Source organism: Rattus norvegicus, chromosome 19 (genome assembly GCF_036323735.1).
Source record: "Rattus norvegicus strain BN/NHsdMcwi chromosome 19, GRCr8, whole genome shotgun sequence".
Classification (NCBI taxonomy): domain Eukaryota; kingdom Metazoa; phylum Chordata; class Mammalia; order Rodentia; family Muridae; genus Rattus; species Rattus norvegicus.
In genome coordinates this window covers 9,330,532-9,356,894 of record NC_086037.1, presented here as the reverse complement: position 1 = coordinate 9,356,894, position 26,363 = coordinate 9,330,532, and the positions used below count along the sequence as shown (strand labels likewise).

Sequence of the window (26,363 nt, the reverse complement as noted above, 5' to 3'; positions counted from 1 at the left end):
GCAATTAAAAAAAAAAAACACGTAAGATTCTATCTTATGCAGAAGATGAAAAACAAGGGTAAATTGGCAACTGTGAATGTGTGTGTCTGCCAGATGTGGAAACTCTTCAGACCACTTCAAACCCAGGTGTAAATGGACTAATCGAAGGAAATAGACGGTTATTACCAGTGGTCGGTCACTACGGCACATTAGCCCAGCTCCATGGAGGAAGAAACCGGATTTTGCCCTTGCACCCTGCTCTCGGGGTCGCGCCCAGAACTCGGGTGCAGACAGCACAGAACCAGCCGGTGAGGTCGCGCACGCGCGATTCCCAAGCTGGAGCCGTTTAGAAGGGACACCGAGCTCCGCCCCGTCCGCTCGCGTTCCGCGGCGCCGGAAGCGCCGTGAGGACGCGGCTGCTCGCAGCATGGCTGCCCCGGCGAAGCGCGCGCGGGTAAGCGACGCATCCCCCCTCGCTGCGCCCTGCCCTGTCCCAAGAGCTGCCGCCCGCGTGCCCCTGCCGCTCCCGGCGGGGCCCAGCGGCCACGAGCCCGAGAGTGACGCAGTGGCCGGCTTCCTGCGCTGGTGCACGCGAGTGGGGCTGGAGCTGAGTCCCAAGGTGCTGGTGAGCCGGCAGGGCACGGTGGCCGGCTACGGCATGGTGGCGCGGGAGAGCGTGCAGCCCGGGGAGCTGCTGTTCGCAGTGCCGCGGTCCGCGCTCCTGTCTCCCCACACCTGTTCCATCAGCGACCTGCTCGAGCGAGGTGAGTAAGGGGCAGGGGACTGGCTCTGAGGCTGGCAAGGGAGTCGCGCTTGGACGTTCACCCGCTGTCTTCCCTAGAGCGAGGCGCGCTGCAGAGTCTGTCCGGGTGGGTGCCGCTGCTGCTGGCGCTGCTCCACGAGCTGCAGGCCCCCGCCTCACCCTGGAGCCCCTACTTCGCGCTCTGGCCAGAGCTGGGGCGATTGGAGCATCCCATGTTTTGGTGAGAGTCGAAGGTGAAGGGCCGGGAAGAACCTGTTTCCTTTGCTCTGGGCACCGGGCACCTGCTGCATGGGAGCTGCAGGCTGTGACGGGCCCTGGGTGGGCTGTTCTTGCAGGCCGGAGGAAGAGCGGTTGCGCCTCCTAAAGGGTACAGGTGTCCCAGAGGCCGTGGAGAAGGATTTGGTGAACATCCGTAGCGAATACTATTCCATCGTCCTGCCCTTCATGGAGGCTCACTCCGATCTCTTCAGCCCCACTGTTCGCTCCCTGGAGCTCTATCGCCAGCTCGTGGCTCTTGTCATGGCTTATAGGTAGGTCAGTGATTAAAGCCTAGAGGAGCAGCCCCTCATCTTTGAGGGGGAAGGTGGAAAAGAACAGTTAACTCCAGGCCCCTCACCCAAGACTGGGCCTTAGCTGAGTTCTCTCTGCGGCAGCTTTCAAGAACCGCTGGAGGAGGAGGAGGATGAAAAGGAGCCCAACTCCCCGTTGATGGTGCCCGCTGCAGACATTCTAAACCACATAGCCAATCATAATGCCAACCTAGAGTACTCTGCAGTGAGTGGACCCCCATCCCTGGTCAGGTTGTGTGCATTACAAGTGAAATCACTTGGCTCCAGTTTCCTCCTCCTGTGTACTTTTGGTATGAGACGGTGCGGACACACCCTAAGTTCACCAGAATAGCTGCCTGCTTTGCCAAATCACCTCAGGCCCTGTCCTGGAAAGGCACTTCAGTACTGTTCAAGAGGTGGGATGTTCATGGGCCAGAGGCACAGTAAGCCCCACTTTAGTATCGGTTCTGTATGGAAAATTGAGAAGGTACAGGCACATGCGATGGAGAAATGGGCAAATGTCAGCCTAATGGCTTACACCTGTGTCCTAGGAAGCTGAGGGAGGACCGAAGATGTCAGGCCCAAACTCCCAGGAATCTATACACGCCACTTTGTTCTCCAGTGTAAGCAGATGTGACTTTCACTTATTCTTCACCTCCATTCTACGGTGACTTTAAGTTTAACTTACGTTTTTGAGACATGGTCTTACTATATAGCCCTGGCTAGTGCAGGACTCTTAAGGTTGCCTCCTGAGCGCCAGGTGAGTCACCCGGCCTAGGCTTGTTTAAAGCTGGTGTAGGTAACTAGGCAGGTACACCTGGAATCCTAAACCCAACATACCAACCTCTCAAGTTGGTCTCCCCGCTTCAGTAATGCAGGGCTTAACTTAGCCTCAGCCCACAGTTCAACAGTCTCTTCCAAGGGGAAAGGGGCCTTCATAGGCTGGTGGGGCCGAAGCTGTGGTCCCAGCTTTATCATTTTAACCCAGGAATATCTCCGAATGGTGGCTACTCAACCCATTCTCAAAGGTCACGAAATCTTCAACACATATGGGCAAATGGCTAACTGGCAGCTGATTCACATGTATGGTTTCGCCGAGCCCTACCCTAACAACACAGATGACACAGCGGACATTCAGATGGTGGCAGTCCGCGAAGCTGCACTGCAGGGTGCGTGTGCCCACTCCAGGTTCTGGGGGCCTCTCTGGCGAGCCAGCTTGCTGGAGTTGATGTCCGCTCACTTCCATTACTTTACAGGAACAGAGGATGAAACCGAGAGGCTGCTCCTATGTGAACGCTGGGATTTCCTGTGCAAACAGGAGCTGGTAGGGGAAGAGGGAGCCTTTGTGATAGGTCGTGAGGAGGTGCTGACTGAAGAGGAGCTAGCCACCACACTTAAGGTACAGGGCTAACAGGGTGTGGGTGCTGGCATTTAGACTAACACAAAGGGGACCTAATTTCCCTACAGTGGTCTGGCTGTCTTCCCTACAGTGGTATGGAAGTCACAGATGGGAGCACATCCCATCTCAAGGGCCCGTGTTCCCTCTAGGTACTGTGCATGCCTGCTGAGGAGTTCAGAGACTACAAAGAGCGGGCTGGATGGGGAGAGGAAGAGACTGAAGATGGCAGTCTGGCAATCACAAATATCCCCAAGCTCCAAGAATCGTGGAAACGGCTTCTTCGAGACAGTGTTCTGTTGACCCTACAGACCTATGCCACAGACTTAAAAACTGAGCAGGATTTACTCAGTAACAAGGAGGTCTATGCCAAGCTGAGCTGGCGGGAGCAGCAAGCCTTGCAGGTCCGCTATGGTCAGAAGATGATCTTGCATCGGTTGCTAGAACTCACAAGTTAAGCAGGTATCCTGAGAACCCTTTAAGTTCCTGTTCTATTGCTTGGAAAGGAGAGAAATTTGGGGCTTTTGTAGTCAGAATCAAAGGAAAAGAGGCTGAAGATTGATCCAAGAGTTACCATGCTGATCTTTTTGGATTGAGATCAGTAGACTTTTAAGAACATGCTATTTTTACTGATGCCATCAGATTTTTTTAGAACTCAATAAATAAATAAATATGGACTGAGTTCAACTTTGAAAGTTCAGTCTTTCTTAAGCACATTTCTTGTAAAGTATGACAGATGTCTTATCAGTTGCCTAAAATTGATTCTCAGGGTCACTCACCTTTCAAGGACATTAAATTAAAAGTAGAAAACAAAACCTCCACACCTGAAGTTTTTAAATATAGTTTAACCACACAGATTTTCTTGTTTCCTCCAGTTGACACAGAAATGGTATATAAAGTTTCCTTGCTAGGGGTGGCTGTAATATTGCCAGTGAGGCAAGAGATGGATAATCTGGACTATATAGTAGCAGAAGTCCAAAAGGATCAAGTAATCGGAAAATCTGGTCACTACTTTCCTATTGACTGGGCTGTCCACTTCTGTCGCCAGCACTGGCTGCTGCTGCTACTGAGAAAGGCACAGTGGACTCCTATGCATGTCATGACTTTACAAGAAAGCTGATTAAGGCCCAGAAGCTACAAAGGCTACAAAATGTTAACAGGGGCCTAGCTGTTCATGGAGCATTTTCAATCCTGATCCTTACAAAAGGCAGCAGCCGTAGCAGTCATCCATGACAACATGACCTGTTATTTACCAGGCTGTACCGCCAGCCTAGGCATGGTGATGCAGAACCCCAGACCAGAGGTGATTTCCTCTCCGGGTATGCTCTCCCTTAGGACCCTTTCCAAAGGCAAGCAGAGCTCCCTGGGTCTCAACTGTGAGTCTTCCTGTGTTCCCAGGCTATCAAAGAGCCTATCTAGTCTACACTTAGAAAGCTGCATGAATTCAATGTTTTGCTATTCTTTGGAATGTCACAGAAGTGGGAAGACAAGCTGCTGTGCCCCAAGACCAGAGCATGCCGTCAACTACCTTTACACACATATCTAAGACACACTTTGCACAAACTCAAGAAGTTCCAGACAAAAGTTTTCTCTTTCATATATTTACACAAGTTCAAAATGATATTCACAGCATCTTCTAAATTTTGGCCAAGAGTCAAAAAAAAAAATGCATTTAAACTTTGGAACTTGCCCACATAGACAGGAGAACCAACCCCAGCAGTTGTTGGGGCAGACGCCTGAGAACCAAAGGGCTAGGAAAGTCAGGAGGAGCTGAAAGGATTCTTCAGTTTATGAACTTGGTTCAGTGGGACCAAGGTTGATGCCTCTGCAAGGGATATACACAGTTCATCTAACTGGCACCGGTCCCCTCCATCACTTGCTGAGCCTGCTTCTGTCCCATGCAGCACTGCGCAACAGACTGGAACAGCCTGAGAAGGGGAGACAAGCATGTGTTAACGGCACGACAAGCTTCAGGCCTGGAGATTCCAATGTGACAGCTACAACTGCCCTCTAACTCAGACCCAAATTAGAAGCATTCTTTTCTGTTTCCCTGCTTGGTAATTAACATTTTAACTCACTTTTCGATCTCTGGGGCACAGTGTACAAATTCATGGTTCCAGAACTTAAATGCTGGGTTTTTAATCAGCTCAATGAAGGTGATGAGAAGACCCCAAGGATGCGGCCTATTTACAATCAACCGTTCCAAGAGAACCCTAAAAAGGGGTAGAGAAGAGTCAGTTAACACATAAAAAGCAAATGCCTCACAACTGTGCCTCCTTTGCCCCTTTCCCTGAACCCACTTAGAATTTAGCATACAGGAATCGGTGAGATCCTTCCTACATGACAAGTGCTGGCTAGAATCAATTCTTTGTTCTCATACTTGTTTCCTGGTGGCAAAGATTTGCTGCTGAAGCTTCAGACATAATTACAAACCAGCGGCACATTGCCACCCAAGCACACAAGAAGCACAGCTCAGTGTAGGGAAGAACCGTGGCCACGAGCACTCCGTTGGGAGAATAGGAAGTCCCACCCCATTAGATTGTGCACTCATCTCCAATCCTATATGGTTTAAACAAAACAGAGTATGACCCTACTGTTTCCCCTTAAAACCTTAGAAAAAAAAGAAGTACACAAAATGTCAACAAGATTCTGGATAAAAAATGTTATTGTCACTGCTACCACCAAGAAACTAATGTTGCTTTTATGGTAAACTAGACCCAGCATTTCAAAGCCAACTACTGTCAACATCAGCTTGTTTATAATTCCTCAGACATGATTCAGAATAAGACAGCAAAACTGGGACTGCACACGACTCCACTCAGAATGCAGACAGGGAGGCAATGTCTGAGCCAGCCTGGTCTACAGAGCAAAGTAATTTCAAGACAGCCAGGGCTACAAACAATGCAGGAGGGAAGAGCCCCTGTAGGGCACCATACACTAAATCTTTCTCACCTTGTGATCTGTTCCTGGATTGCCTCAGTGTTCGCCTCGGCAAAAAGGTACAGCATGGTGCAGCTGAAGTAGTGCGTGTGGCTGTTTGGGTACCGCAGCTGGTTTGCAATTGCGTTTAAAAAGAGATACCGGCCTGGAAGTCAAGGAAACTAGATTTAGGACTTACCCTTGCGGGCCAGAATGAGTCAGTTTAGGCTTTGGTTTCTAAAGGAGACTGATACCATCAGGCAGACACCATTAGCACGGTGGGCCTTGGGCCAGGATGGATACAAACTGAACGTTAGTCCAATTCTGTGATTTACTAGTGCTTTTCTGGATACCAACTTTTTTTTTTTTTTTTTTTTTTTTTGGCTTCTGTAGATTTTATTTGCAATCCATACTATGAATCAGCAAAATTCTTACATTCTTTTTTTTTTTCCCCCTATTCTTTTTTTCGGAGCTGGGGATCGAACCCAGGGCCTTGCCCAAGAGCTCTACCACTGAGCCAAATCCCCAACCTTCTTACATTCTTTTAAAAAAACTCTTGAGGGTCACTGTTTTACATTCTATAGACTTCCTGTCACGTCACAGCAGCGGAAAGCCAGTTCTGCACTGTCGACACCTAGCTACTTAAAGCATTTTATTTCATTTGTACTTGAAAAATTGCTGTGTACACATGAAATAAACAAAAGCAATGTCTTCCTGACAGAAACAGTCCTGACCTCAGAGCCCTTACTTCAAGAGCCTTGTCCCTAAAGATCCTCATACTGTGAAAAGGAGTGGTTTGTGGGAGAATAATGGGAGAGGGCATCAAATCCAGAATCTGCGCATGCTCAGGTGTCAACAGAGCTCTATCTGGTGACTCTCTTGTTTACCATTTATCACCAGGACCCTTAAACTGTTATCTAAAGGATGTAAAATTTGATTCAATTCTACATAGAGAGCTACAGGCAATCAAGGAATGCTGAGAGTAGAAAAATCAGTCCTGTCTTCCCAAAGAAGAGAACAGTGGTTATCCAATACCAAATGGTCAGTCCTGAAAACACACACAGGTAACAATTACACAGACTGAGCAGGTTATATTAAAAATACCTAAGTGGTCTGAAGTGATGACCTAGCAGTTCCGCCTGACATGCCCCACTCCTAACACCATGGTTACATCTGATTCTCCTAGATCAGTGCCAAAGCAGTGAGAGATGCCCCGAAGACCAAGTTCAAAGCAAACACCAAAACTGCCAGCAGCATAAACACTGTGACTGTGAATAGTAGTGGATCAGGACTGAAGCATGACCTGCTGAGTCTTCAAGGTGAATGAAGACGTGTTACGACAGACTGAAATCACCCTCACGTTCTGGGGATAAAACTGCGTACACATCTGGTTGATAAAGCAGGACCCCCTCCCCCATATATATACAAATAGGCATGGAGTAACAAAGACATCAGGCCATGGATTTTTAGCGAGCAGAGCTTATTTGGCACCTAAGCGGGGGATTCTAAATACTGACCACCGGGAGAAACAGCTCAACCAGGAGACGGACCACAGCGGTTGACACTGTACACATACTACAGTCATAGCAAGCTCTAGTCCCTCGTCTTATACCTCACATTTAGTAACGTGTTCCGTTCCCTGTCAAGTAGACCTTGATGAACAATGGTAAAGACAAACTTATGAAACAATGCAGTATGACCCTCAGATGTGGGCTATCAAAAAGTACTTATTTGACACATTTTATTAGTCAGGCATACCAAAATCTTTACTTACAGGGCAAGATTGGAGGCCATTTTCTTCACATTTTATAATTAAGCATTCCTTATTGTAGCTTAAAGAAAATTTCTAGATTCTTGCAATTCTATCTATGGCAAAGTCCAGAGAATGTGATGGTGCAAATGGCCAGCTTCACTCACCCTCGGTATCTAGGTCCACAGCCAGATTCTGGAAGATGTCCATGTGTGCTGAGTGGGTGATGGTGCTCATTGAAGGCGTGCTGCCCTTGTTGTGGATGTGCGCGATGGCCTGAGTCCCTACATAGAGCACCAATGCATTGATAAGCTGGAGGTTGTAGCGATTCCCAGGTTCATTAGATACCTAAATGGGAAAAGAAATTTACCATACAGCTATGAAAAATACTTAATATTTCATTAATTTTTTTTTCCAGAGACAGGATCTCACAGTGTAGCTCTGGCTAGATTCAAACACAGAGATCCACCTGCCTCTGCTTCCCCAGTGCTGGGATTAAAGGAAGGTATGTGCCACTATGCTTGGCAGCACTGCTGTTTCTCAAGCCTTCTTTCTTAAAAGGGCTATAGCTGTTGAGATCCTTTGTGATTTGAATATAAGGAACCTGCTCAAGATTGTGAGCTCTACAAATGTACAGCTGCCCTAGGAAGTACTCTACGAGAAGACTTGTGTTCCTTTGGAAAACCCAAATACTTTTACAGTTGGGTGATACAGCTATAAAAACAAATTTCAAGCACAACCTCAATCATATAAATTTAGAGAAACAATGTGCACACTAACTATGCTAACACTGGAAAGCCAAATCCACTTCAAGTCATTCCATAAAGGGAATTTCACTACAGTCACTCTAGAAATGCTGGTCAGGTCTCACAGGAAAGTGGCCTCATCGATAACTGGGTCAAAGATGAACTGTTAGCAAAGCATATAACCCAGTGAAGCTCACAATTACAGGAGTACATGAATTTAAGGATGTGTGTATTTCCAGGAATGAGGTCTTGCCCTCAAGTTGGCCATAAGCTTGTCAGCCGGTCTGCCCCAGTCTTCTCCGTGTTAAGGTGACAGGTTCGTGCTACCGCTTCCAACTTCAATGTTTCTAACACTCTAAAGTCGGGTTGAAGACTCGTCTGGATGGGACTCAGGTTGGACGGTGCACATGAACTGCCTGTGCAGAAGACACGGCAGAGAACTTAGGGCAAACAAACCAGCTAACCTGTAGGTTACTACGCAGATCAGACAGAAAAGTGACCGGTGATCGAGTTTTAAGATAAGAATCCAAATCTTTTTTGAACTGAGGTGGCATCACTCCAGTGAAGTTGGTGAGGATCCGAGGTGCAATGTTAATTTCGCTCAGCATGTCCACCTGTCACAAACATCAAGAGTCACATCAGCCACAAGTTAACAAACCATACCTCTCAGGATGGCTTTCTAGAACTAAACATGTGCACAGACTGTGATTATGACAAATCAACATTTTCTTGTCATGCAGTGTTAGCAAAAGAATATTTTTGTGCCAATCTAATTTGCACTGTTAACCTTTTTTTTTTCTAATCTTAGATTTCAAATCAGTACAGGAGATTCCATACTTACTATCAAGAGTTCCAACCACTGAAAGAAGCCCCAGACAAATACATGCTTTAAAATGTATTAAGGGGTTGGGGATTTAGCTCAGTGGTAGAGCGCTTGCCTAGCAAGCGCAAGGCCCTGGGTTCGGTCCCCAGCCCCGAGAGGGGGCAAAAAAAAAAAAATAAATAAATAAAATAAATAAATAAATAAATAAATAAAATGTATTTAAAAAAGGACCTTAAAGAAGGAGAGCTCAGGAGTTTTTTTTTTTCCTTTTCTTTTTTTCAGAGCTGGGGACCGAACCCAGGGCCTTGCGCTTGCTGGGCCAAGCGCTCTACCACTGAGCTAAATCCGCAACCCGCTCAGGAGATTTAATAGGATACTCTTATGTTAAGGCTACCGCCGTTAACATGATTTTAAGTGGTTCCTTTTCCTTAAATAATTTCAACACACACACATGAAAACTTGTGAAGTGTAGACATTGCGAAGACCACTTTGTTGAATTACTCAGTGTGGAATCAGCAACCGCCCAACTTTCAGTATGGGGTTCAATAATTATAACATGTCAAAAATATGAAAAGCAGTAACCAGGAAAATAGTAAACTAATATTCAACAACAGTATCATACTCAGCAAAATTAATAACAGAATTAGTTCCCCTAAAAGTATCAATACCTATAATGTGTACGTGTTTGAGGGGGACTAAATACACTGATTATTAGAAAGAAGACTGAAATGTTAAGATAAAAACTTTCCCTTCAGGAGCTGCAAAGATGGCCTAGTGGTCAAGAATGCTGGCTGCTCTTAAGAGAGTCCGGTACCCAGCACCCGCACAGCAGCTCACGGTCATCTCCGTCCAATTGTTCCATGACCCACTACCTTATTTAGGCCTCTGCTGCACATAAACTCAAACCATACACATAAAATGAATCTAAGGGGAAAAAAAAATCAAGGAAACATTAAGGAAATAAAAGTTAAATCACCAGCAAGACTGTAACAAACACAAAACTTTACCTTCAGATTAGGCGTGAATGGGTCTGGGAGCCTCATATTTCTTGGGAAGGCACTCAGGATCAAATTTCTTAACTGGATACAATTAGGAGGGATCACATCACAGAACCCATAATGGTAATCACAAAGGAACTCTGGGAAATCATGCAAAAGAACTAGCAGCACTCTCAGAGTACCCTACATACAAAGGGAAAAAGTTCCATACTAAGAAAGCAGTATTTTTTTCTCCATTATAAACTTTAACTTGGTAAAAAAAAAAAAGTCAAAAGTATATTTTAGTAACATTAAAAACAACAACAAAACCTATAGGCTTTAATTAATACATACAGTTAAGATTATAGAAATAATTATATGCAGAAATCATAAAAAACTAGGAGCTGAGCCTTAAATAAAGTACAAACATTCTGCCAGAAACAATGTTGCCACATCTGTCTAGGGGAACTAAAAGAGGACGAACAAAGTAAAACAGGCAAACTGACTGCAGAAAATTACTGAAAATGGTGGTGGGCTCAAAGCTAACCTTTTCTAGTTCCTAACAAGTATAGTAAATACAACAAATTTTGATGTGTAGGTAGGAAGAACAACCTTAGCACCCTGCGGTAGCCTAGTATGTATGCGTGTCTAAGAAGGCCCTAGGTTTCATCCCTAGTGCCATGGGGGGGGGGGGGGGGGGAGACAAAGTCACAGGGGAACATGAGCAAACTACGAGAAGGAAGATGATGGACAGATACATCTATACATGAAAATCTCATAAGGAGGTTGGGTAATGCATGCTGCTGCATTCTGTTAACTCCAGCAAGAGGGAGACAGAGTCGGGAGGAACTCGAATTCTTCTGGCAAACCCAGGCTAAATAGTGAAGCTCTGCAGAGGCTCAGCCGCTAGAGCACTCGCTGCCCTTGCAGAGGACTGGGGTTTGCTTCCAGCACCCACATAGTGGCTCTCAACTATCTGTATCCAGTTTCCTGGGGAGCCAACACCCTCCTTCTGTATTCCCTGAGCACCAGGCATACATGTGGTGCACATAAATGCACACATGCAAGCAAAAGTCATACACATAAAACAAATCAAACAGGACATCATCACAGAAGCAGATGTTAAATTCCCAGTGAGATTGTAGCAAAGGCTAGGACTGTGGTGGTTGGGAGATGGGAGTGCAATGCAGGAGACATAGAAAAGATGGAGAAAGAAAACCTACAGTGGGAGAGGCACTTGCACCACTAGTGTATTCTTAAGTAGGGCTGAGTATCAAATGGTACTGTAAAAGCATAGTAATAGTTCCTGCAGAAAAACGTTCTTTTTTCAGGTATTTGTAAATAAGAATTACCTTGTAGAGGATTTGCATAGGTTTAGTGAGTTCCACATTTCTAAGGAAAGGTGCTAAATATTTGAATAAATCAATCAACAGCTGTGCATACATAGGCCACCCCTAAAAAGAGAGAAATGTACATGAGTTGTACTAATATTTAGAAGCTGATCGGCTACCAGAAACTTGCCCAAGCCCCCATATTGTATCTTATCTGTAATAACCTGACATGGGGGCCTCTTCAGACTGGATCCTAGCAAACAAAGTGAAGTGTCAGCTCAGTGTGGAGGGATGTGTCTAAAACCCTAGCACAGGAGGCTGAGGAGGGAAACTAAGTTCCAAGTCAGCCAGGAAAACAGACATCAACAAAACAAAAAGACTAAGTATTATGGTAGTGGAAATGCTATCTGAAACAACAGGACTCCAGAGATTTGGGGAAATATTTAACTTTGTGCCTCTAAGGAAACTAAAGAGAAAGGAGACCAGCTTGAGAGAATTTCAGATATAATATCAAACTAACGACAGGCAGGCTGTTTGCCGTGACTCCTTCTTTCAACTATTTCTTTTCTTACTCCCAACTCCTACTACATAACCTTGCTGAATTTATAGCCTCAATTCTGTACTTTCAGCCCCCAAGTGGCCTAGTTACTGTAATATCCCCAGTCATACCAATTCTATTTCATTCTTTGTGTGCACAAAATGCGTGCGTGTGTGCACGCGCTTGCGCCGTGGATTGCATATGGAAACCAGAGGACAAATTCATTAAGAGGTTATTTCACTTTCTTGCCCAGTTTATTTCAACACATAAGTGTTCCATTTTCTTCTGGTCTGAAGGACCAGATGAAGGTACTTACTATATAGTACTCCTTTGCCATTTAGCTGCACAATGACAAACTTCTATTAAATACTGTTAACAACTCCAGCATGAAGATGGCCGATAACAAAGCTAGAAAAGCAGTATCTGTCACCCAGCAAAGCCTTTAGATGTAGTGAAGTACTTGATAAGCCCCTTTAAATGATGTGACATAAATAATGTGACCAAATAACATGCGTGGGAAAAGTAACCTGCTACTGGGTATTAATAGAACCTGACATAAATAATGCTAGAAAGTCCCGGGTAGTTACAGGCTTCATCTGTAGGAGATAAACTGCAGCCACACCTTCTGCTGTGGCGTGTGTGCCAGCATTCTTGCAATAAAGATCCGATGCGAGATCAATTCAAGCCAAGCATATACAAAGCCAGGAGCTTTGGTAGGCCTCAAGATGTGGAATGTATTGCTGAAAGAAAAATTTCAGAAGCACAAATTTAAATATAGTAAACGAAGACTTTACAAAGAAACACACATCAAAACACACCAAAGTTGTGCCTGACTTTTACCTCACTAAACCAACAGTCCTTAAATTTCAGCAAAGCCAGCACAGCCTTTGATACCTACACAAAGATCAACTATCAAGTTGGGTGTTTGGGGTGCATGACTGTAATTCCAGCTCTTGAAAGCTAGAATCAGGAGTTTAAGGCCAGCTTCAGCAACACAGGAACTTTTGAGATCAGCCTGAGCTATGAGACCCTGTATCAAATGACGGCAGCAAATAGAAATTTCTACTGTGTGAAACGCTCACCAGAAAGCTGTAAGGGTCTGGAAATTGATGGTCTCCAACACGTGCTCAGGTGCATTGAGCTCCAGCAGCAGCATGATGAAAATCCTATGGTAGGGAAGCTGCTGAAACTCGCTCTGCCGGACATCGTGGTCCTGCAGGAGAACTCCCACTACTATACCGAGAACCTAGACGGAACACAGAGACCATACCCCATCAGCCACACAGGTGAGCCCAGCCACCGCCACTTCCAAGCCCTAAGTCCTTGAAGACCTTGTGTTCTCGGAAAGAACCTAGGCCCTCCCCAATGCTTGGGACGTGGCATGTGAGTGCCATCTTTGAGCTTGTTCTGTTGTGTTTTTAAAACTCTGCACGAGGTCTTGCTAGGCTGCCCAAAAGCTGGCTTTGAACTTACAGGTTCCACTGTGATGTCCCTGCCTCCTCACTCAGGAACTCACTTCCAGCACTGGCTTACCCTGTACTCTTAAGCAAGAAACAATAAAGAAAAGGATACACACGTGCTGTTTAGACACAAATTTCTGTGCCCGCAGCCAAAGGGATTGACTCCGTTTTCTTTTCTGTTTGTTTGTTTGTTTGTTTTAAATTTCACTGTTACTAAACCAAACTTCTGTATTTTCAATAAAGGCCACTGTTTTTTTTAAAGCTATAGAAACCTGGATGTCATGCTGAAATTCAACAATGTTGAAATGTCTAATGTGACCTGAAGTCTACAAGGGACAAACGATTCCTATTTCTCCTGGCTTGAAGTATGTCCGCATTCTTCTCTGCTCAATGATCACTGCGGGGACAGTAGGTCCCACTTGTATTTCTCTACAGGCAAAGCTACAGTCAAGATTCACAGTCTTGCACTAGTTTAATATTCACATTCCACGATTCCCTCTGTCTAAATCAGGTCGATAATTAAATGTCACCCCCGGTACAGGTCTGCCCATTCAGACACAAGTGGAGCAGGAGTGCAGCAGCTTCCACCGCCTCTTGTTTGGATCATCATCCAAGTGTGCCCTTCAATCACGGCACTTCTGACTCTGAGGACAGTCTTGTCCACAAAGTGAGTTGCAGGCTATCCGGGGCTACAGTGAGGCCTTGTCTCAAACAATGCCTGGTGGAGAGCTAGGTGGAGAGGTGGAGTGGGGTGGTGATGAGACACTGGACACAGGAATGAGAGGGACACTACAATGGGTCAGAGAACACAAAAATCTACAAGTCAAGAAAGGATTCCAGACCTTATTAAGCAGGTTGATCTTTGTGACAGTGTTGGTGGCCTCCCCAGAGTGCTTCACTAACAGTGCAATGAGGCGGACAAAGGCATCCAGGTTGTGGTAACACTTGGCCCGGATCATGGTGGGGTTGGCAGCAGGATTGTGCTGCTGCTCTGCCTGAGCACGGTAACTGATTTCAACACACATTTCAGTGCAAAGTCGAAAAAACCTTGTTATGAGGTCATCAGTTTTAAGTATTCCTTGTTGGTGCATCTACAGTGGAAATAATCAATCAACATGGTGAGACCATTCTCAAAACTCAACTTTATACAGTTAGCTTTCATTCAGCAAAGCTCTAGTTTACACCATTTCTAATCCTTACTCTGAAAGGATGCATTAGGAAAAGGGTCTCCCTGTTATTAAGGAGCTGTGGCAGAGTTCCTCTCAGGTTTAATGCATGGAGAAGGTTGACAAAGAGACTAACATTAAATAAGAGGGCATCTACAATTTGGGAAATTATATAAATGAAGGTAACTTAAGTTCTCTCCACAGATGCCTTCCTCTTATTTAACCTGTAGCAATGTTTTTTGAACTCCAGCAATCCGCAGAGAAATCATTAATTTAATAAATACCCAAGAGTATGTGACTTAAATGTAATAATCTTTTATACTGTTAAAATTAGTAGAAAAGTCTAGTTTCAGGTCAACATAGCAACACTGTCTCAAAAACAGACATTAAAACATTAAAGCAGCAGAACAAGGGGTCAGCATTTACTAACCGTCTTAAGACCCAAGGGGGAAAACATAAAGTCATCTTGAAAAACTTTAAACAATTTAACTATTTGATAAACAATAAAACAGCTAGAGGTTTGAATTACACAAACAATGCACCCAAGCCGAGGCAGAAGGCCAGCAAAGAATCTTCTCCCACACTGAAATGTGAAAGCCGGAGAGGCAGAGGAATGTATGTGCTGTGACAAAGCACTAAAAGAAAGAAAGGAATCCCCCAAAAGGGAGCAGTGAAGTCTACTGCACCTTCTCCCCAGAGAAATGCGTGAGAGCAAACAGAGGAGCTGGGCAGGCACATCCATACCCACGGCAGGCAATGCCACGGAACACACACATTTGCATTTCTGCCAATGGAATAAGGAGTCAGAATAAACACGAATGATAGCTTTTCAACTTGAGTCATGCTTTATGACTTCCTGGGCTCTTTTAGCAGAGAAATTTACATAGCATAGTTTACTAGTTGTCATTCAAGTTGAAAAGCAAATCCACCCACACTCAATTGTCAGGTATTAAAAACACATCTCATTAGTCTTTCTTTGGAAAAACAATCATCTTTTGGTGTCAATTTGAGGAAGTGAAAAATTAGGACAGTCAAGCTTTATAGCTTACTGAACAAGCACTGTAACCGTTTTAGTAAAAGAATGAAGGCCAGTTTAAGACAGTACTGTTTTTGACAAGTTTTATTACAGTTATAACTAATTTTTCCTCTTTCTTCCTCACGTCACTGAAAACAGCCAGTGATGATAAAAGACAAAATGGACTGTGACTACTTTTTCCAGTTTATTCTGTATGTAACTGCTTATTTTTTAAAAGGCCTATTTTTAATTACAACTATGTGAATGCTCATGCATACTTGCTAGTGTGTAATTGTGTTCAATGGTGCACATATATGCACATGAGAGCAGGTATCTGCCAAGACCAGAGGTGCGGGATATCCCCGAAGCGTGGGTTAGTGAACTGCCCAATGTGGGCACTGGGAACCAAACCACAGTCCTCGGCAAAAACCGTACAAAGCATGTGCAGTCAACTGGTGAGTCATCTCTCCGGTCCACTAAAACTATTCTTGGTATGGGGGTTTGATTAAAACTGTTTCCTACAGGGGCTGGGGATTTAGCTCAGTGGTAGAGCGCTTACCTAGGAAGCGCAAGGCCCTGGGTTCGGTCCCCAGCTCCGAAAAAAAGAACCAAAAAAAAAAAAAAAAAAAAAAAAAACCTGCTTCCTACAGACTTATATAGTCTATATATAGTAAGTGCTTAGTCATTAGGGAGTGTCACTATTTGAGAAAAATTAGGAGGTGTGACCTTGTTTTGAAACTGTGTCATAGGAGGTGGACAAGCGTATCCCAGCGCCAGTCTGTCTGTCTGTGCTTGTGAATGAATCAGGATGTAGCTCTCAGCTACTGCTCCAGTGGCAGGCATGTCACCATGCTCTGAAAACAAGGCCCGGGGTCAATGCTTCCCTCTATAAGAGCTGCCTCGGTCGTGGCGTCCCCTCAGAGCATGGAAGAGTGACCAGCACACTTTGGTAAGCCCGACTGTTAACAAGCAACTCAATTTCCAAAACATTCAAACTGCAATGAGTCAGATTCATGTATATGAGACAATAAAAAATACTTACTACTAACTAGGGACTTACTGTATACTAGTGTTTTTAAAGTGTGATATCCTAAAATCGTGATATATTAGCTTATAATCCATCACTAGTGACTATCTTAGTGAAACTGTATGTTGTGGCTTCATTATCATTTTCTGACCCACTACAGCACAACTGGAATTGGCTGAGTAGGACTAAGGAGTAGGAATGCTGAAATCAACAGTAGCTGTCATCAACAGTGAGGAAAACAGGCCAGGTTGGTTGAACAAAGCGTGGTGGTGGTGTTTTTGGTTTGCATGAGTATGGAGGCAATTCTGACCACAGGCATAGAATACTAAACTTTAACATCAGAGTAATCACACCCTACTTATGTTGAATAAAAAGCACCTTTCTTTCCAAAAGCTCTACCTGTCCAACAAACGCAGAGAATGCTTTGGTACTGTCACGGCCAGCTGCTGCTGAATGGTACAGATTCACCCATTCCCTCAGAAGATACTCTGCCTTCTCCCTCAGGCCTGGAGGGTCATCATATTCTGAGGCTTGAGAGATCCCAGAATGCATCATAAAGTTAGGGCCTCCATGAGCACGATCAATCATTGCTTCATAGTTAGATCTCACCACTTCCATCAGCTGGGGCAATCTAGTATGATAAATCCAGAGTGAACATCAGTTACCCCACAGTTGTTTACTTCACAGATAGACATTTATCAGAACTGGAGAGACTCAGGCAGGATAGACAGGCTGGCTGGTCAATGAGCCCTAAGATCTGCTTGTTTCTGCCTCCCCAGTGCTGAGATTACCACTATACACAACTACACACAGTTTTTATGTCGTGTGCTTTCCTGTTGTGCACACACGAGTATCTTGCCCACGCTTATGGAAGCCAGAGTACAGCCCTGGGTATTATTATCTCAGCAGGATTCACCCACTCTGTTTTCTGAGGAGTCTCTCACCAGGACTAGAGCTTGCTGACTAGGCTATGCCACCGGTGCCTAACTCAGCACTGGCATTACAAGTCTGTGTCAGTGCACCGGTGGCTGGGACTCAGATTTATCTCCAGCCAGACTCAAAGCCAGACCTCTGCTACCCACTCAGCAGCCACCGTATGCACACTTCTCCATCAAGAAGGCAGCGGATTAAGAGTTCACACTTTCAGGACAATATTGGACCTACCTAAAATTATGTTATAGGTTTAAAAAAGTCATAAAGTCATAAGTTATGCTAGTGTGTATCTCATTTGGAAGCTCAGAGACTGCTGAGTGCACAGGAGAGCAGAGCACTTCATTCTTACCCTTCTGGAGCATTGCCTCTGGAATGAGCATTAATTCTCATGAGGGTTTCAATGGTGTGGAACAGATCTGCCTCAGTAATATGGGCAACACTCCTTTCGTCCACCAGCAGAATTTTTACCAGTTGCATAGCAAATGCCACGGCCATGTAGTTTAAGCCATTCTCCATCGACTGGCAACACAGCAAATTCAAGAGAGTAACAATTAAAAACCAAAAGCACTTCCAGAACCCTTTAACCCATCCAGGTTAATGTCTCCCATACCTGAGCAAGATGAAGGTCATACTGCTGCATGTTGACCAGATGGTTTCGGATTAACAACTCCACGGCCTCCACATTATACTTGTATTCATCTCGGCATTCGATTAGGCACCTCAAGAGAAAGCATTGGTTTTTTTTTTTTTTTTAAATCTCTCTTTTTTAATGTATTTATCTTTATTTTATGTGCATTGCTGTTTGTCTGCATGTATGTCTGTGTGAGAGTGTCAGATCTTGGGAGTTACAGACAGTTGTGAGCTGCCATGTGGGTACTGGGAATTGAACTCAGGATCTCTGGAAGAGCAGTCAACAAACAACAAAACAGTATTAAGTTTAAAAAAAAATAGGCAGGCCAGGGATATCAAGTACCTCCTAGGCACAGCATGTATGAGGCCCACGACACCCTTATAAACAATATAAATATGGTATCAAAACAGTCTGAGCCAGTAGAAGAGATGGCCAAATGTTAAAAAAGCCTAAGCTTTGCTTTCACATTTTGGGAATGGGAGGGATTTCATTCAAGACAATGCTATTATGAATGTGAAATTGTGAAAACAAATGACCTGAAGCTTGCGTCTCAAATGCACGTGTCAGAACCACTCAACAATTCTCACCCGAGAATCAGGGATTTCAAATCCCATTTATCTTGTAGGCAAAAGAAAAACATCTAGAAATAAATAGATTAAACATGACAAAATCTAGTCCATGGGGCTGGAGATGGCTCAGTGGCTTAAAGCACACTTTTTGTTTTTGCAAAAGACCTTTCCAGCACCCACATGGTAGTTCACAATCACCCTAACTCCAATTTCAGAGGCTCACATGTCCTTTTCTCTCCTCTGCAGGCAGCAGACACACAGCACACATGCAATGAAAACCACAGCCCTGCAAGCACACCATGTATGCACACAAGCTTCAGGGAGCTGACGTGATGGCCAGCGTCCTAGGCCCACCTTGTGATCTGCTTGTTGCACCATGGAGACCCGTACGCCCTGCCGTCCTGCAGCCCTTTCAGCACCAGCAGGTGGCACTCCCTGTAGCGCAGCAGCAGGTCAGCGTCAGCACCACTTGTGGCATCCAATAGGCCCTCCACAGCCTGAGAACACAAGGAAGGGTTCACAAGTGTGTGAGACCCAACCCTAACCCTAACCCTAACCCTAACCCTAACCCAACCCAACTGTCAGAGCTTGAAACCAAATGCACTACTACATAATTTCTGAAGGTTCCTAATTCCTATCTCCACTCTCAACTTCTACCTCGTTTAAGCCTATTTTTTAGTATTTGTCATTATTAAATCTATAGTTTTTCCATTCATCATAGCTCCAAGAAAATATTACCATATGGAAAAGATGTCCCATCCACCTTACTAACTTCTGACTGCTATAAGTACATTCTACAGAAAGGGGTGGAGGTGGGAATCAATACTTGGTTTGCATCAATTCTAAATATACAGACCCAGATAACAGACCGGTCTATAACCAGGCTCCTTCTACAAGCAATAGCGTACGTAAGAACCAACCTTCTGTAGTAATCCAAGAGCAGCTATAGCATCCCGAGAATTCCGAGACAATACTACAACCTCTAAGAGACTTCGTAGAGCCTGGGCTTGGGGATTCATGGCCAAAGTTGGTGGGATGGCATGCAGGTGCTGCTCCAGTTCTGTAATACACTTATCATAAATCTGAGCGACGTCATCTGTTGCCCAAGCTTGCTGTTTTAGAAAAAGAAAGAGCAAGCAAGAGATAGCAAACATTTAAGGTTGTTCCCTGGTATAACACACCAATAGAACAGAAGTCAGCCCTTGGCAGATTGCTTTAGCTTACTCTCTTCTGTCCACAATTGTAACACGACAGAGACATTTAAGAGGACTGGCTACCACCCACACAATTGAGTGATCAGAGAGCATGATATGAACAAGGTGAAAGCCTGCCTGAGTGCTGCACACAAGCCATCCAGTAAGCCTTCTGCAACTACACTTCCATCCAAAGGCCAACTTGCATGACTGAGCAAATAAACACAACATCACTTCTGTGCTTCCTCACTTTTTTCTCTTTTGAAACAGGGTTTCTCTGTGAAGCCCTGGTTGTTCTGGATCCAGCTCTGTAGACCAGACTAGCGTGTAGTGCAGAGATCTGCCTGCTTCTGCCCCCTGAGTACTAAGTAGATTAAGGCATGCGCTGCCATACATGGCCATGTGCCTTTCCTGTCAAATACCCGCTACTGTCCTGGAAAGACAGCTCAGTGGGTCATGAGCTTACTGCAACCATGAAGACCTGAGCTCACATCTCTAGAACACCGTAAAGACGGGTGTGGTAGCATGTGCCTGTAATCCTATTGCTCTAATAGTAAGCTGGAAAATGAAGGGGTATTCATGGAAGCATACAGGACAGGTACCTGGGGTACATAAGAGTGAGAAATGAAGAGACTGGTTTCAAAAAAAGAGGTGAAAGGTGAGGACCATCACAGTCCTTTGTCTACCACGCATACAGACACACAAAATCATATCCATATTCTGGGTAAGCGGAAGTACCATAAAAGTCGAGGTGAAGCTCAGCAGCAAAGAGTTTAGTTACAATACCCAAGGTCCGGGTGAGTCCCAGCACAATAAATGAAGACATTCAGAGGGGCATTTGAAAGGACCACTACATGAAATACCTGATTCTAAAATAGGTCTTTTACTATACATTACTTGAAGTTTAAAGAATTAGATGAAGATATTAACGTTTAATTTCGTGATTTTAACATTTGTATACTACAGTTATAAGAACTATAAGCCGCTGGAGCATCAGTACATGCATCAAGTGTAAGGTCTATATAGAGACATGATAAATGCTAGCTTAAGGCAAGCCTTAATATAACCGAACCTGTGGCTCCAAAACTTGTGGCGAGGCAGTGCTTAGCTAAAAGGATTCAAAGACCTCTAAACTCTGTCTACTTTGGCTAGGCATTGTGGCACAGGCCTTAATCCTAGCACTTGGAGGCAGCTCTGAGAGTTCCGGGACAGTCAGAGCTATCTTGTTTCAGGTTTCACGGGGTGAGGGGTGGTGTTAACTACTTTGTAAATTAGAAATTAAAAAAACAAAAGAGCTGGGGGTGTAGTTTGGTGGGTAGTGAGCTTATCTAGCAAACACATGGTTCCATCGGGAGGACTCATAAATCAAGTGCAGTGTATACAACTGTAATTCTAACATGGGAGGGGGGCAAGAAACACACACACACACACACACACACACACACACACACACACACACACACACACACACACACACAGAGCTTCCTCTCTGCTAGGTTGCTTTCTTAGCACAGGAAGTTATTATGTAGACTGCCGGGGAGTTCGGAGTTAGTTATATATGGTCCTACTCAGCCATGAGCCATGCAAGCTATGATGCCAATCTACCAGGCAAGATATTCCTCCTGGTGCAATAGTGGCATGAATGAAGGATGATCTGCCACCTATGGCTGAATATGAGCCCCACTCGAGGGAACTCAAGCCTGACTAGAAACTAGCTAAAAGCCCATGGCTGGGAAGGTCATAGACTCTGGTGGGAAGAGAAGGGAATTACTACTTTTGTTTTGCTAAGTGGACATGTTGTCAAACTGTCTTCTAAACATTCATCTTATTCTCTTATGATTAATACTCCACTCAACCTACATCACAAAAGCTTGTTTTACAATGGTAACAGTGAAGACCAGTCAAGGGGCTAAGAATGAGTAACTGTTTGAACTCAGCCCTGAACAGGGCATTTCTATCACCTCCTCCAAGGCTCAGGGAGAATTTAAACAAGGGAACAAATAATTTAAGAGGTAGATAACAGGGGTTGGGGGGATTTAGCTCAGTGGTACAGCGCTTGCCTAGCAAGCACAAGGCCCTGGGTTCGGTCCCCAGCTTGGGGGGGGGGGGGGGAGGTAGATAACAAGGAGATGTGCTACAAAAAGCAGTCCTGTGTATATGATCTGGAATTCCCAGCAGCTCTGGTCTCAGGGACAAGTTGAACCATCAACATTCCACTAGAAATGAGAGAGGTACTCGGGGGCCCACCCCTGCTCAATGGCTCTGTGGAGAGGGAATCATTGCTCTTTGGGGTGTATCTGATGTTAAGCTGTTCTAGGATCCAGTAAAAACCCCACCTATACCCACGCAGATACAGGCTGTCGTGATTAAATTCAGCGGGTTACTATTTTGTGAGAGTATGGATATATATGTACGTATATGTACATGTGGAACTCAGAACAATTTATAGGAATCTTTTTCTCTTTCCTGGGACTCCAGAGAAACTGGAGGAGAAATGAGGGCATAATGAAGATGTATTATGCTCAAAATATATAAATATATGAAATTAATAAAAATCTTTAATTTTTTTTTAAAGAGATGAGAACCTTCAGAAAATACATAGTCAATGAAGGCACTTTATATCATTTCTTTCTGAAAGAAAGACCAACAGAAGCAAAGCAGACAGACAGCAGCTCAATAGCGTCAAGTGGTTTGTGGTGTTTTTCTTGTACTGTCAACTTCAGTTAAATGTCTTGCACAATCTTAGAAACTCTCCCTTTGGTTAAATTTAAGTATTAAATTAAAAAAAACAAATTAAAAAAAAAAAAAGGTAAGGGAAGACAAGAGTCAAGTTACCTTGAGGTAAACAGTAGTCAAGCTAATGCCAGGACTTACATTGCCTGCTACGCTGATCTAACAAAAATTATCAGTAACTCGGTGGCTTCCATTCCCTACCCAGTAACGAGCTCCCAAACAGACAGCAATGCATTGTTAAATTATATCTCATAACACAAACAATTTAATCCAAGTGAGGCATTTACCTTCATGGGCTGTGCTAAAAACCCTGTAGGCTGACTTAAGTCATTTGTAGGTAAGAAGCCAGGCACATTTCGCGCAAACTCTTCATAGACGGCTAGCTGCTTTGGGTCCACACCACCAACCTTAGAAGAAGAAAGTCTTTTTTTGGGTAGAATTCACTTCACAATCAAAAGAAACTTTATTATTATTATTGTTGTTATTATTATTTTGAGGTGGAGGAATAAGAGTCTCAGTTGTCGTTGTCATTGTCACCCACCCCCTCTGTGGTACTAGAACTCACCATGTACACCAGGCTGGCCTCAAACTCAAGAGATCCTTGCGCCGTCCCCCCCCCCCCCCCCTTTACAATGCCAAGCTAAAACTTTTTTTTCAACTGATAAACTTGTACAGGATTCTAATAAAACAGTTAAATACAACATATGCAAGCATGCATGTCAACAGAACACAGAAGAGGCTTTCTCACTTTCTTGTTATACTCAGTGTCACTTAGTTATAATAATTCTGTACCCGAATCCCTATATTAGCACTATCTGCAATCCTGACCAGCACTTGGGAAGGAGAGACCAGATGATGAAGAGTTTGTGGCAGTCTGGTCTGTTTGGAAGCCCTGTCAACAAGAACCACTAGGAAATGCCTCAGATGAGACTGCCATGGGATTCTCCCTTGATGCTGGTAAACAGTATCAAATCTCACCATCTTGGTGGGACCAATAAGAAGCTATCAACAAAAAGATAAATACCAGAAAACATGAGTTCAAGTTGGGAAAAGAGTACATGAACTTTTATCAAAACTGAGCTCCTGTAGGGACGAGAATTTCTACCCCTGCTCAGGAAGCTCAGGAAGTGTTAAGTGGAGCCTCTAGGGGTGTTTCCTGCAGCAGCAGCAGCTGCACTCCCACACTCCTCACAGCTTCGTGCAACAGTAACACAGAGAGAGAGAGAGAGAGAGAGAGAGCCAAGGGAAAGCAAGGAGGCAGAGCCTCCATCCTCACTTTCAGCCTGATCTGCTCGGGCATCCGTTCGGCTTGGTATGTAAGCACAACAGGATCACAGTACCGACGGCCTTCTTGCCGAGCGTGTTTCCTCAGCTCAAATTCCTACAAATAAAAGAAGTCACTGAGGCTCTTGTTATGAGACACTTCCTCAGATTCAAAGAAACCACAGTGTTAAAGATACATGCTAAACACTTACAGTTGCCAATCTCTTGTCCATCTCAGGGCCTGCTTTCTCCACTGCAGTTTTCTGAATAAAGCAGCAAGCTAATTCACAATTGTCCTGAGCTAACTGAGCGGCGGCCTGGTCCATCATCTCCCTTTGTTGTGGGGACGCAGTCTATTGAGAACACAAAAGAAAAGAGCCATTTTACAATGTATACTAGGAAACAGTACAGTCAGCAGGTTATTCCATTTTATGGTACTGCTTATGTATCAGCCGATATCTGCAAATACCCATAATTTGATCACATATGAGATGAAAATATTTTTAAGCATTCACTGGTTTGTGGTGAACATAGTGAACAATGTTACCTGTTAGGAAGCAAGAACTCCTAAATCTGATACCCAAGACTTAAAAAAGAAGTTACTTGAAGAGACAATATGAAATGACTCATTCACACACACACACACACACTCTCTCTCTCTCTATATATATATATATGTATATATAAAATAGTATATGAGTTTATAATATATAGTATGTGTATATACTGTATATAATATACAGTACATATGTGTGTGTATATAAATACACACACACACACACACACACACACACACACACACACACACACACACACACGAAGTCACTTTAAATCACTTTTTTTTTCCCCTCTTTTTCGGAGCTGGAGACCGAACCCAGGGCCTTGCGCTTGCTAGGCAAACGCTCTACCACTGAGCTAAATCCCCAACCCCTAAATCACTTTTATTATGAACTATTCCAACTGTTGCAATCTATGTGAGACCATGGCTAAAACTAAAAAATCTTCACTTCTCTAAGAAAATAATTGGTTACGGATGAGCACTAAGCACAAAACACATACAAAAGAAACAAATGAGATGAGATGCTCTGCCTTAACACAACTCAAGAATCTGAAGGACGCTAGGAGCTGAAGTGTCCTTCAGTGCTTGCCCTAACACATACACACACAGAGACAGACACACACACACAAACAGAGAGAGACAGAGACAGACAGAGAGACAGACATACAGACATACATACATACATACACACACACACACACACACACACACACACACACACACATTGTTTTAGGATCAAGTAGTAATATTCAGTTGCACAGGCCCAAACTCTTACAGACCAGGAATACATTTTATAGTACACAACAGTCTACTTACACGGAGAGCTGAAGCGAAGCTGTTTTTGAGGTTGGTAGATATGCTCATCAGTAAAGGTTCCCTGCAAGTAATCATAGCCATTCCAGCTGTCAAGTTCCGCATCATGTGATGAGCTGCTATTCTCATTCTAGATTCTTCAGAATCCAGAGCAAAGTCCTTTCTAACTATCTGTTCACATGTAGTCATAGCAATCTTAATGGACCGATCCACCACGGGGTGGACTAGCTCCTGGACAGCTCGTTCAATTGCTTGTCGCACACACTGCTTCAACTGTGGATGAGCCTGAAATAAAGGGATCTGGAAGGAGGAAAAGAAGCACAAAATCACGTCTGACTCTGGTATTCCTTCAATGCTACAGAAACCAGAGTTCATATAAAACTAATAAGACCCCAGGAAAAGAAGCTAGGAAAAAAAGAATTCAATATAACCTGTGATCCATTTTTATCTTTTTTATCCCCTTCAATTTTAACAGGCAAACTGCTTATTGAACACACGGCACTTAAGCTTATACACATATGACTTTGTAAGTTAAAGTTATAGCTAAATTAATCATTAGAAAGAGGACTTCAGAAGATGGCTTGGTGGTGAAAAGCACTTGCTGTTCTTGTAGAGTCTCTGGGATATGGTTCCCATTACTCACATGGTGGCCTCACAATGGTCTGTAACTCCATTTCCAGGAGATCTGGTGACCCCTTCTGACCTCCTCACACACATATGTGGCTTATACATATATGTAGTCAAAACATTAATATGCATAAAATAAAAATAAATATAAAGAATTTAGATCAGAAATTGTATGCACCAACTGTTCTTCCAGAGGTTCTGAGTTCAATTCCCGGCAACCACATGGTGGCTCACAACCATCTGTAATGAGATCCGATGCCCTCTTCTGGTGCATCTGAAAACAGCTACAGTGTACTCATATAAAATGAATCTTAAAAAAAAAAAATTGTATGTACAAACTGCAATCTGCCCCCTCCCCCCAAAAAAAATGGTTTGTTAAAATGTGTTTTATGTAAGTTAAACTGTCTTCAGACACACCAGAAGAGGTCTGGAGTAGCAGCCAGTACTCTTAACCACTGAGCCATCTCTCCAGCCCAAGGAATAGCTTAATAACAGGCCAAAGTGGCATGATAATGAAGGCAAAAGGAAAATACTGCAGTATACATTAAGAACCTTTTGACCTATGCATGGTACAAATAGAGGAACAAATAGGAATCTTTATCAC

At 44.0% G+C, this 26,363-nt stretch overlaps 2 protein-coding genes across 15 annotated transcripts in view; one reads left to right on the top strand and one right to left on the bottom strand.

The window, feature by feature from the left end:
• The first annotated feature begins 379 nt into the window (after window positions 1–379).
• Window positions 380–7,884, top strand: Setd6 (SET domain containing 6, protein lysine methyltransferase). Of its 4 annotated transcripts, none has more exons than XM_006255070.5 (8): window positions 407–743; window positions 821–962; window positions 1,078–1,272; window positions 1,396–1,516; window positions 1,842–1,913; window positions 2,279–2,459; window positions 2,547–2,689; window positions 6,792–7,884. In XM_006255070.5, exons 1-8 carry the CDS (start codon window positions 407–409, stop codon window positions 6,930–6,932), a joined length of 1,332 nt encoding a protein of 443 aa, XP_006255132.1. In that variant the 3' UTR covers window positions 6,933–7,884. The 4 variants fall into 4 exon arrangements, with proteins under 4 accessions (NP_001099637.1, XP_006255132.1, XP_038953478.1 ...); XM_039097550.2 differs by lacking the exon at window positions 6,792–7,884 and adding an exon at window positions 2,839–3,381; NM_001106167.1 differs by lacking the exons at window positions 1,842–1,913; window positions 6,792–7,884 and adding an exon at window positions 2,839–3,375 and having other exon boundaries at window positions 380–743.
• The window catches only part of Cnot1 (CCR4-NOT transcription complex, subunit 1), a 91,347-nt gene continuing 69,242 nt past the window's right edge, over window positions 4,259–26,363 (bottom strand). For 7 of the 11 annotated variants that reach the window (XM_039097544.2, XM_063277847.1, XM_063277846.1 and 4 more), the window contains 19 exons: window positions 25,136–25,432; window positions 23,973–24,113; window positions 23,774–23,878; window positions 22,785–22,904; window positions 19,492–19,683; window positions 18,926–19,068; window positions 17,982–18,090; window positions 17,721–17,890; window positions 16,817–17,069; window positions 14,073–14,321; window positions 12,853–13,016; window positions 12,393–12,510; window positions 11,254–11,355; window positions 9,932–10,105; window positions 8,566–8,715; window positions 7,523–7,703; window positions 5,639–5,771; window positions 4,765–4,899; window positions 4,272–4,614 (listed from right to left, as the gene is read on the bottom strand). In XM_039097544.2, coding sequence (XP_038953472.1) covers window positions 4,536–4,614; window positions 4,765–4,899; window positions 5,639–5,771; window positions 7,523–7,703; window positions 8,566–8,715; window positions 9,932–10,105; window positions 11,254–11,355; window positions 12,393–12,510; window positions 12,853–13,016; window positions 14,073–14,321; window positions 16,817–17,069; window positions 17,721–17,890; window positions 17,982–18,090; window positions 18,926–19,068; window positions 19,492–19,683; window positions 22,785–22,904; window positions 23,774–23,878; window positions 23,973–24,113; window positions 25,136–25,432 — 3,015 coding nt within the window. In that variant the 3' untranslated portion in view covers window positions 4,272–4,535. Of the gene's footprint in view, window positions 4,615–4,764; window positions 4,900–5,638; window positions 5,772–7,522; window positions 7,704–8,565; window positions 8,716–9,931; window positions 10,106–11,253; window positions 11,356–12,392; window positions 12,511–12,852; window positions 13,017–14,072; window positions 14,322–16,816; window positions 17,070–17,720; window positions 17,891–17,981; window positions 18,091–18,925; window positions 19,069–19,491; window positions 19,684–22,784; window positions 22,905–23,773; window positions 23,879–23,972; window positions 24,114–25,135; window positions 25,433–26,363 lie in introns of all 11 variants that reach the window. The other 4 variants (XM_039097549.2, XM_039097548.2, XM_063277848.1 and 1 more) reach the window with 2 other exon arrangements.